The 13,565-nt window shown below is 31.9% G+C and overlaps 5 protein-coding genes across 6 annotated transcripts; 3 read left to right on the top strand and 2 right to left on the bottom strand.

Annotated features, from left to right (window-relative positions):
- Nucleotides 1–2,744: 2,744 nt before the first annotated feature.
- On the bottom strand, nucleotides 2,745–4,315 carry LOC108568119 (DALR anticodon-binding domain-containing protein 3). Of its 2 annotated transcripts, XM_017929047.1 has the most exons (6): nucleotides 3,917–3,998; nucleotides 3,574–3,851; nucleotides 3,337–3,515; nucleotides 3,147–3,280; nucleotides 2,927–3,094; nucleotides 2,745–2,876 (listed from the first exon to the last, which is right to left on the bottom strand). In XM_017929047.1, exons 1-6 carry the CDS (start codon nucleotides 3,917–3,919, stop codon nucleotides 2,757–2,759), a joined length of 882 nt encoding a protein of 293 aa, XP_017784536.1. In that variant the 5' UTR covers nucleotides 3,920–3,998; the 3' UTR covers nucleotides 2,745–2,756. The 2 variants fall into 2 exon arrangements, with proteins under 2 accessions (XP_017784536.1, XP_017784535.1); XM_017929046.1 differs by having other exon boundaries at nucleotides 3,574–4,315.
- Nucleotides 4,316–4,625: 310 nt separating this feature from the next.
- Nucleotides 4,626–5,911, top strand: LOC108568121 (EP300-interacting inhibitor of differentiation 3). Its single transcript, XM_017929049.1, has 5 exons — nucleotides 4,626–4,869; nucleotides 4,928–5,160; nucleotides 5,212–5,629; nucleotides 5,681–5,796; nucleotides 5,847–5,911. Exons 1-5 carry the CDS (start codon nucleotides 4,767–4,769, stop codon nucleotides 5,895–5,897), a joined length of 921 nt encoding a protein of 306 aa, XP_017784538.1. The 5' UTR covers nucleotides 4,626–4,766; the 3' UTR covers nucleotides 5,898–5,911.
- A 56-nt stretch (nucleotides 5,912–5,967) lies between these two features.
- Nucleotides 5,968–7,060, bottom strand: LOC108568116 (dnaJ homolog subfamily C member 25 homolog). Its single transcript, XM_017929042.1, has one exon. It carries the CDS (start codon nucleotides 6,970–6,972, stop codon nucleotides 5,968–5,970), a length of 1,005 nt encoding a protein of 334 aa, XP_017784531.1. The 5' UTR covers nucleotides 6,973–7,060.
- Nucleotides 7,061–7,674: 614 nt separating this feature from the next.
- Nucleotides 7,675–10,929, top strand: LOC108568150 (DNA repair and recombination protein RAD54-like). Its single transcript, XM_017929089.1, has 9 exons — nucleotides 7,675–7,875; nucleotides 7,946–8,116; nucleotides 8,177–8,370; nucleotides 8,420–8,486; nucleotides 8,542–8,760; nucleotides 8,823–9,046; nucleotides 9,103–9,263; nucleotides 9,316–10,097; nucleotides 10,174–10,929. The coding sequence occupies exons 1-9, from the start codon at nucleotides 7,873–7,875 to the stop codon at nucleotides 10,588–10,590; spliced, it is 2,238 nt and encodes a 745-aa protein (XP_017784578.1). The 5' UTR covers nucleotides 7,675–7,872; the 3' UTR covers nucleotides 10,591–10,929.
- Nucleotides 10,930–12,175: 1,246 nt separating this feature from the next.
- Nucleotides 12,176–13,523, top strand: LOC108568135 (F-box only protein 6-like). The gene is made up of 3 exons (XM_017929067.1): nucleotides 12,176–12,331; nucleotides 12,488–13,232; nucleotides 13,289–13,523. Exons 2-3 carry the CDS (start codon nucleotides 12,498–12,500, stop codon nucleotides 13,451–13,453), a joined length of 900 nt encoding a protein of 299 aa, XP_017784556.1. The 5' UTR covers nucleotides 12,176–12,331; nucleotides 12,488–12,497; the 3' UTR covers nucleotides 13,454–13,523.
- The last annotated feature ends 42 nt before the right edge of the window (nucleotides 13,524–13,565 follow it).

Below are 13,565 nucleotides of genomic sequence, written 5' to 3'. Positions count from 1 at the left end.
ACTATTATATCCTGTTATTATACATCATACGGTTAAGTTAGTTTAAATTTATATTAGATTGAACAAAAATATATTACTCACAGTGGCCCCGTACATTAGAAGCCGTGGGGGCCGACCGAATCCCATATTTGTGGCCAACTATTTCACTATCATGATTGTGCATCCGTAGAAGTGTATTTAGTCTAGCGCAGTAGTTGGCAAACTACTATTTGGCCCTTTGAGTGCGTCTCTGATGAACAAATGACCACGTTTCATTCGAAAATAAAATATTATTTTTTGCTCAAGATTTAGAGAAACTTTGATTCTCCTTCCAAGTCTGATGAAATATGTTTTAGATTGTGAATTAGAAAATAATTCTGATATTGATATTTGTTATTTCAAAACAACAATTTTATACAGGTTTCAGGAATTCAAATATTCAAAAAATTCAATAGTCAATTCAAAAAGTCTTTGTGCTGATATGCATAAGTAGTCTGCTCTAAAAAATCTGGAGAAAGAAGACATGATGATTTTGGTGATAGTATTCCTGACTCACATGATTAGTTGGATTACTTTCCTTTTTCGATTCTAGATATTCATGCAAACAATCGTTTTAGAGCTTGAAACTTATCTTTCCAAGGCCTTTCCAAGGTCTTACTTACAATTTATTTTTTTATCAATAAATTAGATCATTATTAAGTATGATATTAAGTTTTATTTAGACTAACAACTTTAATTAAAGTTTATTAAGAAATTTAGCTCTCAAAAGAAATCTCAATCGGTGTATTGTTGATATTTGGCTCAGTTGTCTAATGAGTTTCCTGCCCAGCGTAAAGGGACATATGTTTATGACTGTTTTATTGTTCGTTGATAAATATTGATCTTGAGAAAACTTAAGATATTAATTATTTTGATTTGAATTGTATTCTATTGTAATTAGAGATAATTCTGTTAAAAGATTGAAATAATCATCATTAATTATCTTTTAATTGACGTATATTATATATTTTTTTTAAAGCCTAATTATGTTACAAACAAATTATAGTTTTGATAACAATATTTCTAAATCAAAGAAAATGTAGACAAATTAAAGGAGTAAAAAATAGTAATGAATCAAATTGTTATTATCCCATAAAAGAAATTATGATTCACGGCTGTATACATATATTATAGTTACTACTTCAAAAAATATATGAAAATTTATAAAACTGTAATTCCACGATACGTTGTCCATAACACGAGATAAGTAAATGCATTCTGCCGAGTCTTATTTAATTATATTCTTCAGTACCCAATGTGTTAATATTGATGCTTTCCATTATAAAATCGAGTGTATGTTTAAACTTATCTTTTTGTGGCAATAAATATTAAAATAATGTTCAGAGCGCAATGGAAATTAATTAATGCTGCACATATGCAATTAATAAAACGATAAGGATAACTAGATAAAAAACGGAGCAAATACATTAAATGTCGGGATCTGGTTTCCATAACATATTACACATAGACGTGATACTTGTTTGTTTTGTTTCTCCGAGCAGAAATTTTAATAAAAAAAACTCACCAGTTCCGTATGTATGTTTATTTTACTAAATATAATTTTAACTGGAACATAAATACCGTACAATTAACTGAATATAAATAGTTTTTTTTAATTTAATTAAATAAAACTGTTTATTAATACATTCTTCTTGGTTTAATTTGAAAATGTAAATTGTTACTCATCGATAGTTTCCATTGATTTAAAATAGTTCAATAATCAATAGGAAGTTACACATTATTATTTTTGGAACTAATACTGTTTAAATATTCTTTGTTAGAAAATGAAAATGCTGCACGTTCGTTCAGGTTCATTTACAAAGTTGGCTAGTACCACGGTAGGCAGGTGTAATAATAGATTTCTATATGCAATTGCCAGGACTTAGAAAATTGCACAGGAATAATTTAAAATCGTTTTAACCGGTAAACATCAGAGCAGGTTTTAATGAAGATATGTTTTGGATTGAGTTCAAAAAGTAAACACTATTCAATAGGCGCAATTTTATATAAATAAGACCTTGAAAATAATAAATATCATCTGTAAACTTATTTATAAAAGTATTTTTTGTAATATCCTTCAGAGAAATTACTCATTTAATATTCTTATGTTTAAAAAATTTGAACATACACTGTTATTGCAAAATGGTGCATTAGTAGCTATCTAAATAAAGAGATTAGCAATATATAAAAAGTACATATTTCATATTATGATAAATACGTCAATTATCCTTGGACTTGTTGTAATACCCTGGAAGATCAATAACAACGTTTAATATCAAATATAAATTTAAAAACTAGCAGAAAGATACCGTTTGCATTCAAGAAATCATTTTAACAATCATTTCCAAACTTTATAATCTTATTTTATAGTGACGTAGTATTTCAATTAAATTAAACTTGTTGAACTTGAGAATTCATTGTAAATAAGTAATTAATAATCTCTATAAATTTCTTTCATCTACTTTCGTTGTTTTGATATAATTTTAACAAATTAAAATAGTATCAAAACACATGTCTATATTATTAATATTCAATATTGGCTTTGTTTCGTTGATCTATAATTAGAAGTATTTTTAGCAAATGAAATTGGAAGCCGATTGCATTTTTACAAATTTCGACAAATTTGAAGCCATTTTCTAATTATATAATTGACGTGTTTTATTTACTGAAGGTAAAAATAAATGTTGAATATTATAAACATACATATATTTCATAAAATAGTTGCATATAATTATATATCACATTTGTTTCACTGGTTCAATATCCAATAACTTTAATCCATTGTGAAAAACTTGTTCAAGTGCTTTCAGCAAATAAATTCTTGCATGCAGAACATTGAAAAGGTAATCCCTAGGTTCCTAAAACAAAATGTTATAAATTTTATATAAATATATAGTTGATGACATACAATCAAAATTTTAATTCTTCTGTAATAGCCACTAAATACAGACGTCATTGAACCCAAGTGTGCTACCAAATAATGAACATTAATCTTGCAAGTATCAATATCTTTGATGCAATTCTTCAAAAGTACAGGAAATTGCAGAATATAAACATATAATAACTCCCATTCTTCCTACAATCAAAATAATAATAAAACACAAAATATAACATAACAATAAACATACTGGCTGTTCAAGTAAACTAAAATTAATCTCATCAATATCAATTAAAGGTGGATATACATTCTCAGACACTCGTTTTTCGAATTCTTTCAATAATGTTGATAACCTTGCACAATTATAAAGGATAAAAGATGCGTCTGTAAACAGAACTTTAAATTAGTTCAACTTTAAAAAAAAATCATCACATTAATACTTTTTATGTAATGATTATTGATGTCTATTGTTGTGCAATTGTTGGGTCTATTCTGTAACATTTCTATGATTACAGCTGCAGATCCAAGTTTAGCAAAAAACTCTTCCCATCCAGGTTTAGATGTTATTCTTAACCCATACTTGTGTTCAGCCATTAACCTCATATCTAAAGTCCGTTGACTGAAAAAAAAACAAAAAAACGTTAATAAGAATTCAAATATTAAGCCATGATACTCACTCATAATAAACTTTTGAAGTTGTTTCAGTATCCTTTGAACCTTTTGAATTTAGAATTGGACCACACACAATGACATCATCATTCACCAATGATTTACTACATAACTTTATAATTTCTCCATTTGTTTTACTACAGTTATTGAAGATTAAAAAGTTATTTGCCACTTTCATTAATAGTAAAACTCTTAATTCTGTTAATAACAGATTATCATCATTCACAACATCTGTGGTCAAAGTTAATGATTTATTCATATTGTATGATCCATATTTACTTGCTTCCTTTAAAACATCAACAATTGTTTTTTTGAATGCAACTGGTTTATCTAAGTATATATGACAATTACCATTCACATTAACTGCTTTGTTTATTGGGTAATTCCACAATTTACTTAAGTTTATTAGATCTTCAGTTGTGGAAATAGTTTTTGAGTAATTGAATATTGTCTGAACTTCAATTGATGCTTTCTCCTTTAATAAATGAAACCAGCTCTTTATATTCACTGGAAAACTGATATCTCCTAATGTTGTCAATTTCTTTGTGTGTTTTCTTATGATATTATGGTCAATATTGTAAGTTTCAACTAAATTAAAAGTAAGTGAGGTTAAGAAACCTTCTAATTGAGATAAATCTGGTTTATTTAGTTCTATTTCCATATTTATTGTACTACTGTTGCTCAATTTACCTTAATAAAGTTAATAAATTTATAGATGTAAATAATAAAATTTACTGAAGTCAATTGTTGATATTAAAATATACTAAACAGATGATACACATGATATACACCAATGCAACTGAATGCAACCATAGAATGCAACATTGATTTCAGTACCAAAGCTACGACTAAATTATTGATATGCAACCAACATTGGTGGTATAAAATAAATTACTTTATAAGTAAATAAAATTGGACCATATATCACAATTAGAAAATTAATACTTTTCAATTGCTATATTTCTTAGTTAATAACACAATGATGTACATTTGTATCATCATATGCTACCTCCTAGCGGCTGCGTCTCATATTATTTAGAACTGAAAAATATTTGTGTAATTTGGTTAATTTTGTGTGAATATGGTCATATACTATAGTCGTTGTTTGTATTTGTGTTTATTTATTCGATAATTCGAAGCCTTTGAATGTCAATAGAAATATTTCATATCGTTTGAGTCAGTTTGAGTTATATATCAAGAAATGGTAAATATGGAGGTGGACACAGAAAACATCAATGATACAAATTCAAGAATTGCGAAGAAAATCGGTTTGAAAAATTTATTGGATCGTGTGGGAATAATTGGTATGTTTACAATTTTAAAATTCATGAATAGAACCTATTCTATATATGTTTATTATAGAGGAAAATGCTGATTTTGGATTAAATGCAGTCATTGAAGTAAATCAAGTTTTGCAAGGTTTGGATGTTCTTGAAAAGACATACTCAGTACATAAACGGCTGGATAATTCTGATGAAACAATACTGGATGTGAAATTATTAAACTCTGCAAGCAGTGTAGTAAATAAAGCTTTAGATAGTGTGACATCCTTTCAAAGTAATGTCTATGATCCGAGAGAATTCGCTGAAAAAATAGTAAATATAATGTTATGTTTCTTTTATCTTCCATAGACTGGTTTATTTTAGATTTCCAAATGTAATGAAAATGAAGATGATTTTCATGAGTCAAGCTTACTGAATCTGCTAGAAGATGCCAAAACAATTTATCACAAAGTTCCTATATTTGCATCATTATATGGTACATATACTTTAAACAAAGAACAGATTATTAAGAAAAGTAAACCAAGAATAGAAAAGCAGTCACAGAAGACGGTTGTCAAGAAAACATTACTTAAAGTAAAAAATGTTAAGGAAGATGAACAAAGTATTGATGACATTGTTGATTTCCTGTTAGAAGTCTTGAAATTAAATTATGAAAAGAACAATAACCAACCAATACTGTATTATAGATATGTAATTGATACAGATGATTTTGGTAAAACTGTTGAAAATATTTTTTATACTTCATTCCTTATTCGAGACGGAAAGGCTAAACTAAATCTAGGTAATGGACAATATATAAATTAACAATTATATATTAACTACTTTTTTTCAGATGATAATGATGAACCTACATTAGAACCAATACATAAAAAATACTTGAAAGCTTTCCGTAACTCAAAAGGACATAACATTCAAATGATCAGCTCTATAACAATGGAGAAATGGAGGGTATGTAAAATGTTAGTTTTGTGAAAACTTTTAATTTGAATACTTTTTAGGAACATTCACAAGAAATAGGTTATCTACAGGAAGTAAAGAACAATTTGTAAGAAATAATATTAAGTTTTCATTTTTAATTATTTATTTAATAAATAAAAATAAATAAAATATAAATTATTGTTATGAATCATCAAAAGTCATTCTTGGAATACCATTCTTCTTCATGAATCTTCGATACTGCTTATATCTATTGCTCTCTGCCATCTGTATTTTCATATCTTCCTCTTCCTGTTTCTTCCAAATATCAAATTTCTCTTTATCCCATAGCTCTTGATGCAAATAGTCTTGCTTCTGGTGATCTTCAATACTATCAAATTGATGTTGACCCATTTTCAAATACTTCCTTATCAAATATAATTTGTATTCCAATGTATATTCCTGCTTAAGAAATGTGAATTTCACAAAGTACATCATACGTAAATAAATCCACTTGGAAATTGTGTATGGAGAAAATACAAGTTGAATCCATAGGACATCATACACACTTGGTTTTGCATAGGCTCCTTTAATATCCATCTTATCTTCTATGACACTCTGAATTATCTTCTCTGTTTCTTCCTTAATTTCAGATTTAGATTTTTTACTCTTCTTATCGACAACCAATAGGCCATCAGCTTTAGCTATGTCTAATGCCTTGTTGCGATACTTTGGAACAGTGATAAAATACTTGATTGCTGAATAGTAACGTTGCCTTGCACCAAAATACTGTACTAAAGAAATCACAGTTATTGTTGTTATAATCACCACACGGACATCCACTTTTGGAGCTACCCTTCTTCTATAATATCGATAATAATGGGCATAGTAGGCATCTGGATTATCAAGCATGTAATCATAATCAGCTCTGGATTCATCATCTTTCAATATTTCATAGGCAGTGGCTATAGTCTTGAATTGCTCCTCAGCAATTGCCTTTGCTTCTACTTCTCTGTGCAAATCAGGATGGAATTGCCTGGCTAGTTTTCGATAATTTTTTGCAATTTCCGATTTGCTGGCATCTCTAGGTACACCAATAACATCATAACAATTGCTTTTACCACAATATAAACCCTCAAGTAATTGCGCCTCGCACAACGAACTTACAATAATTAATACTAAAGATATACTTAAAAACCGAAGTATCATTTTGGCACAGTTTACTCAGATGTTGAGCCACGTCTGAAGAAAAATAACTTGCTAGACACTCATGGCATATCAGAGAAATTTTACTAATGACATGTGCTGTCTGCTGTCAATTTTTATTTTCTTGAAACATGTCATTTTCAATTAAATAAATAGTCTTTGCAATTGAATTATCAGAGACTATCATTACTTTAAGGAAGTATTTATAAATTAAAAAATAAAAGACATATTTTTTAAATCACAAAATTGTATAAAAGACCAACTTCAGACTGTATGTAGGATTTTTTTAAGCGCTTCTATGTGCTTCTAGCTAAACTAATTCTAATACTTTAATCATAACTAATCCTAATTTCGCCAGTATTACAAAAATCTGATACAAAAGTTCGATTCCCTAAAATCAACAAAACTTGTGGTGGCCGATAAATCAGAAAAGGAGTACAAATTGGGCCTAAAAAGAAAAAAAGTAATTATGCATAGACTGGCTACATGCACCACACGGAGCGAGTTAAGTTGCATACTTCCACTCTCTTTAGAGGGGAAGAAACAGCAGAACATATTTTGAGTAGAAGTTAGCAGTGTGTGCAAAATTTTAATTAGCGCCATCTAGAAATTGAGTTTGTTACAGTTGGTAACTTGGGATTTTAAATTTTCAAATCCTCATCACGTTACTTTATTATTATTACTTGTTTAGTTGGTGACATTGATTGTTGTGTTTAGTTTGTTCCATGTTTGAACGTGTTCGTTTTTTAGTAAATTTCGTTGATTATTGTTAATTCCAGTAAGATTTAATCTCGCACAGCTAAACTCGATTCGAAGCAAACCGAAATACCCAAGAAAAGGAAGGATATTCGTTGAATGCCAACAGATTGCACAATTCGCTTAAGTAACAATTGAAGATCAACAATGGTTTGTAACGATTGGAGTATTTAAAGAAAATCAACAAAAACGTCAATTGTTTGCACTTTATTTTTGGTAGAGAAAAAGTTTAGCTCCAAGTCAGTTGGCAAAGAATGGATCTCCGAATACAAAGAGATTCAATCCACCTTCAGTTCTCAACATATCCAATGGCAGAACTAAAAGAAAATGCACAGAAGATACAAGTGCAAAAGAACCTGATGCAGTGCAGGAAATGTTCACCACAAATTATGTGAGTGTTTGTGATTGAAATTCATGTATTCAGACTTTTATTGGATTGATTGATTTTTAGGAGGAAATCATCCAGAAGTTGAAGAAACCATTCAAAGTACCAATTCCCAATTACATTGGATGTCATTCAATGAAAAATTTGGGTATGAGGAAATCACAACCTCGGAGACCACTCTATGATCCTGGTATACCAAATGCTTTGATCCTCTACAATCCTCCAGAGATGTCTGAGAAGGACAAGATGATAAATAAGGAGTATGTCTGATTATTTGTACGTAAATTTTACTAAATTTTATTTTTGTAGCAAAATTCTAGTACATGTTGTGGTGGATCCTGTGCTTGGGAATATATTAAGACCACATCAGCGGCAGGTACATATTGTATTTTAGAAGAAAACAATTAATGCTATTATAAATAATATTACAGGGTGTAAAATTTATGTACGATTGTGTGACCGGCGTGCAAATCGATGGTACGTTTGGTTGCATAATGGCCGATGAGATGGGTTTAGGAAAAACGTTGCAATGTATTACGCTGCTCTGGACTCTGTTACAACAAAGTCCTGAATGTAAACCTACTATAGACAAGGCTATTATAGTGTGTCCTAGTTCTTTAGTAAAGAATTGGAGTAACGAAATCACGAAGGTGTGCTGCAAGCTTAATTGTGAATTATTGTTTTTAGTTCAAAACAATTGCTAAATTTTCAGTGGTTGGGTGGTCGTCTTTGTTCTCTGATGATGGATGGAAGCGGAGATGCTAAAAAGAATTTAACGCAATTCATGCAAGGGCAGGGAAGAACTGCTATATCGTTGCTCATCATTTCGTACGAGACGTTTCGGATGCACGCGGAGATTTTGCATTCAAGAGAAGTCGGGATGGTGATGTGCGATGAGGGACACCGTCTCAAAAATTGCGAGAATCAAACTTATAGGTAAATCATTTAATTTTTATATGAAATCTTGATTGTATTTTTTATTTTTTTTTAAGGGCGTTGATGGCGTTAAAATGCAAGAGGCGTGTCCTTCTCAGCGGAACGCCCATTCAGAACGATCTAACCGAGTACTTCAGCTTGATACATTTCGTGAACGAAGGGCTGCTTGGCAGTGCGCAGGAATTCAGGAAGAAATTCGAAAATTACATTATCAAAGGTATTCGTATTCTCGCTCTGTGGATTTGCAATTTGTAATGTTTTAATTTTAGGTCAGGATGCTTGTGCCTCGGTTTCTGAGAGGAGGGAGGCTCAACGTTGTCTGTTAGAGCTCTCGAATATCGTTAATAGGTGTCTAATTCGAAGGACTAGTGCTCTGCTAACAAAGTATTTACCTGTAAAGTTCGAGATGATCGTGTGCTGCACGTTGACGCCGATGCAGCGTGAGATTTATATGAACTACATCAATTCAGAGTCTGTGAGGAGGACGGTGCGAGAGAATGACGGCGAGTCGAAGAACTCGCTGAGTACGTTGGCGGGGATCACAAGTCTGAAGAAGCTTTGCAATCATCCGGAACTGGTGGCGGATAAAATCAGGGAGGGAGCGGAAGGGTTTGAGAAGAGCAGACATTTACTGCCACCAGCAGGCGATGTTCGGCCCGAATTCTCCGGGAAGGTGATGCTGCTTGACTGTCTTCTCGTCAATCTGAAAACGAACTACGACGATAAAATCGTGCTCGTATCGAATTATACGCAGACTCTGGATCTGTTCGAGAAGTTGTGCATGAAGCGGAGCTTCAAGTACGTGCGGCTGGACGGGACGATGACCATTAAGAAGAGGGCGAAGGTCGTGGAGAGTTTCAACAAACCGGAATCGCCCGAATGGATTTTTATGCTCAGCTCGAAGGCCGGTGGGTGTGGTTTAAATTTGATCGGGGCCAATAGACTGGTCATGTTCGATCCCGATTGGAATCCTGCGAATGATGATCAGGCGATGGCGCGCGTCTGGAGGGATGGTCAGAAGAAACCCTGTTTCATCTACAGATTCCTTGCGGTAAGTTTACACTTCATCTACTTGATTAACGTGAATATCTTGGTTGCTACGTACTCTTTGATTTTTTTTATTTTAGACTGGAACGATCGAGGAAAAAATATTTCAGAGACAAGCTCACAAGAAAGCTCTGAGTTCGACTGTGGTGGACAACAACGAGGAAACGATGAGGCATTTCACCGCCTCCGAACTGAGGGAGCTGTTCATCCTGGAGAAGACAAATTCGGATACGCACGACAGGTTGAAATGCAAGAGGTGCATCACTAATATCCAGATGACAAATCCACCTGAGAATGCCGATTGCACCTCTGATTTGAGCAACTGGTATCACGCTTGGGACAAGAAGTCTTTGGCCGATATTGTATTGAAGGAAATCTGGGATTTGGCCAAACACATTTCGTTCGTGTTCCATCAGAAATCGGCGAAGGTCGAGGTGAAATCCGTTAAAGTTGATGATGAGGGCAGCGAAGCGACAAGCGAGGAATACGATTTATGATTCAATGTTATATGCAAGTATTCAATAGTTTCCTCAATCTGAATACATGAATTCCAATTACAAACACTCACATAATTCTTTTAGTTCTGTCATTGGATATGTTGAGAACTGATGGTGGTTTGAATCTCTTTGTTTTCGGAGATCCATTCTTTGCCAGCTGACTCGGAGCTAAACTTTTTCTCTCTCAAAAATAAAATGCAACTGACATTTTTTTGTTGATATTCTTTAAATGCTCCAATCGTTACTAACCATTATTGATTTTCAATTGTTTCTTAAACGAATTGTGCAATTTGTTGGTATTCAACGAATATCCTTCCTTTTCATATACATGTATATATAGTTTTATTATTTAGTTTTAATCCATACAATTGACTTTACTGTTTATAAAATATGTTGTATATATTTTTTCCAATCAATATTTATCTACATACCACTTTTCTTTCTATAAAGATTGTTGCAATAAGTAGTGTGTTGGTGCATCACACAGACTATAAAATTGATAGATTTCGTAATGAAAATATTTTTATTTTAAAATCTCCTGACAATAGAAACAGGACCAAGAGCAACTTATTTATTACCCATATAGTTTTAGTTTTGGAGTAAGTTTTTTTTCTTTTGTGGGTGGGTCATTCCGACACCGCCGTGATGGGGGTTGATTCGGAAGGTGATCCGGCTATAGCCGTTTGTTCGGAGGACAACATTGCTGATTCTCTTATAGGTATCATTGAATTTGTACTATCCAATCCATCCAGTGGATAGTTTGGTCGACCAGGGAAATACACTTGATGTGAGGAACCAAGACGTCTCTTTCACAGATCTGCAGATGACGCGTAGACAAGAAATTGTAAAGTGTCAACAGGTGTATGAGAAGTTGTCTAGTATCAACAGCATCAGATATTTCGTTGGAATGCAGAAGTGAGTTATAAACCATGGTTTATGAAACTCTGGTTTGCTGGTGTTTACTTTTACAAGACTGCGGACAGGACATGACAGATCTGCAGCTCATCTGTTCAGGATGAATCTTTTGGATTCTCCAAACTGTGACTGTGGATCCTTGGCCACCGTAAATCATTTGTTTACAATGTACAAACAATCGAAGGTACATAGATGATTTTATGAGAGAATTAAAGGCTAACAAGGCTCCCCTTCCGACCTCCATGGAGGTTCTGTTGAGTATAGAGGACGTCAGCGTCGTCAGCGTTTATAGACTGATTTTAAATTTTATTAAAAGATCGGGCTATGATGCTTACATTTTGAAAAACAAAAGAATGAAAGAATTTGACACGAGAATTGATGCGTAACGCAGTCGCTAAGTGCATATGAAAGATTTATTTCAAACCTATCATCGTTACTTAGGACTTCTGAATAACAAGATACTGCAAAATACTAAAATAATTCTAGTTCAGTTTACAATATTGTGCAACTACTGATCAGGGGCGACTCGTCTATAGAGTTCAGGTTTTTATTTGTATAATTAGCGTAATAATTGTAGTTATAGAAAATATATTGCTTGTAATTATTATTTTTTAACTATTTCCAACGCATTTAATAGTTTAATAAATAAACAGTAGCATTTTGTTATATATATGGGCTAAACATAAGTTGCTCGTGGTCCTGTTTCTATTGTCAGGAGATTTTAAAATAAAAATATTTTCATCACGAAATCTGTCAATTTTATAGTCTGGTTGATGCACACCAATAGACACTACTTATTGCAACAATCTTTATAGAAAGGAAAGTGGTATGTAGAAAAATATTGATTGAAAAAAATATATACAACATATTTTATAAACAGTAAAGTCAATTGTATGGATTATTTCCTTAATAGTTTTAAGTAAAAGTTTGTAGTGTGATATTAGTCAGACTTTATTTTTATCGTCGATACAATTTATTCAAGCAAATCAGCAATGGGTTTAGTAAATAGCGCTGCAAGTACGCAGCAACCAGTGAACCCTGAAACACCAATTACCAAGCATAATATTGTGCAACCTGAAATGGAGGATGACATTGCATTAAATGGTTATAAATTGTTACAATACTATATGCCTGAAGAGATTCTAATACAAATCCTGAGTTTTGTGCCTACAAAAGATTTATTGAAATGCAGTGAGGTGTGCGTCAATTGGAATAAGTGGATTAAATCTGATATAGTTTGGATACTAAAATTCAAACGAGAGAAGAAACAGAAGCCTAAAAAGGTTCCTTGGTTTGTGTATTATGCAGCACTAGGTCTTGATTTCTTTGACAACAATTTTATTAAGAATGGCAATGGCCAGGATATTTATGAAAACTGGAAGATTAACAAGAAATTTAGTAATCATTGGATTATAGAGAATCCACCAGTTGGATGTGACCCATTGCCTTTGGATATTGATGATTTCAATGGTCATCAAAGTTGCTTCGTTACCTCTTTTGAGAAATGCAATAAAGAGCAGGTCATAAAAATATCCAACCCCATGTTAAAACAGATTTTAAATGATTTTAAACCTCATATTTATGTTAGTGAATGGGTGTGTGGTCGATATGATTGTGGTTGTACTTATAGTATGACAATCAAATTAGTTACTGATGATGGTTCAGTTCATAAGAATGAAATTGTCAAATATACAATTCAACAGTGGAGTAATCCAGCATGGAAAAAAGTGATTGATGATGTTTTTTTTTTAATATACTTGTATTTATTTGCATTTTTTTTTAGTTGGAAACTACAGTTAAAAATTATCCCAAAAATATTGCTAAAATTATCTTTGAACATGAAGGAAAAGATTCTTTATTCTGGGCAGGTCACTATGGCAGTAAAATGGCTGGAGCTGTTGTAAAAATATTGTTTGATACTATTCAAGATCAGAAACAATGTTCCTAAACTCATGTCCAGTTATATGTTTATTGATATTTAAAAATAATATTTTTTAAGTGAGATATGTTTATTTAATAATGCTTTATTATTGTATTAAATTATAAAGAAAATAATTATT

The sequence above is a fragment of the Nicrophorus vespilloides genome, unplaced genomic scaffold (genome assembly GCF_001412225.1).
Source record: "Nicrophorus vespilloides isolate i.1.1-1 unplaced genomic scaffold, Nicve_v1.0, whole genome shotgun sequence".
Lineage (NCBI taxonomy): Eukaryota > Metazoa > Arthropoda > Insecta > Coleoptera > Silphidae > Nicrophorus > Nicrophorus vespilloides.
Note: the sequence above shows the minus strand (reverse complement) of the source record. Positions and strands in the feature narration are given on the sequence as shown.

What these genes read in the sequence shown, in the direction of transcription:
- LOC108568119 (XM_017929046.1), bottom strand. Translation starts at nt 4,226, where the DNA reads ATGGAAATAGAACTAAATAAACCAGATTTATCTCAATTAGAAGGTTTC. An exon ending in CAATAATCATTACATAAAAA is followed by an intron (nt 3,281 to 3,336) that starts GTATTAATGTGA and finishes TTCTGTTTACAG; the next exon opens with ACGCATCTTTTATCCTTTAT. An exon ending in GAAGAATTAAAATTTTGATT is followed by an intron (nt 2,877 to 2,926) that starts GTATGTCATCAA and finishes ATTTTGTTTTAG; the next exon opens with GAACCTAGGGATTACCTTTT.
- LOC108568116 (XM_017929042.1), bottom strand. Translation starts at nt 6,972, where the DNA reads ATGATACTTCGGTTTTTAAGTATATCTTTAGTATTAATTATTGTAAGT.
- LOC108568121 (XM_017929049.1), top strand. Translation starts at nt 4,767, where the DNA reads ATGGTAAATATGGAGGTGGACACAGAAAACATCAATGATACAAATTCA. An exon ending in GAGAATTCGCTGAAAAAATA is followed by an intron (nt 5,161 to 5,211) that starts GTAAATATAATG and finishes GGTTTATTTTAG; the next exon opens with ATTTCCAAATGTAATGAAAA. An exon ending in TAACAATGGAGAAATGGAGG is followed by an intron (nt 5,797 to 5,846) that starts GTATGTAAAATG and finishes AATACTTTTTAG; the next exon opens with GAACATTCACAAGAAATAGG.
- LOC108568150 (XM_017929089.1), top strand. An exon ending in GACAAGATGATAAATAAGGA is followed by an intron (nt 8,371 to 8,419) that starts GTATGTCTGATT and finishes TTATTTTTGTAG; the next exon opens with CAAAATTCTAGTACATGTTG. An exon ending in TGCGAGAATCAAACTTATAG is followed by an intron (nt 9,047 to 9,102) that starts GTAAATCATTTA and finishes TTTTTTTTTAAG; the next exon opens with GGCGTTGATGGCGTTAAAAT.
- LOC108568135 (XM_017929067.1), top strand. Translation starts at nt 12,498, where the DNA reads ATGGGTTTAGTAAATAGCGCTGCAAGTACGCAGCAACCAGTGAACCCT. An exon ending in GTAATCCAGCATGGAAAAAA is followed by an intron (nt 13,233 to 13,288) that starts GTGATTGATGAT and finishes ATTTTTTTTTAG; the next exon opens with TTGGAAACTACAGTTAAAAA.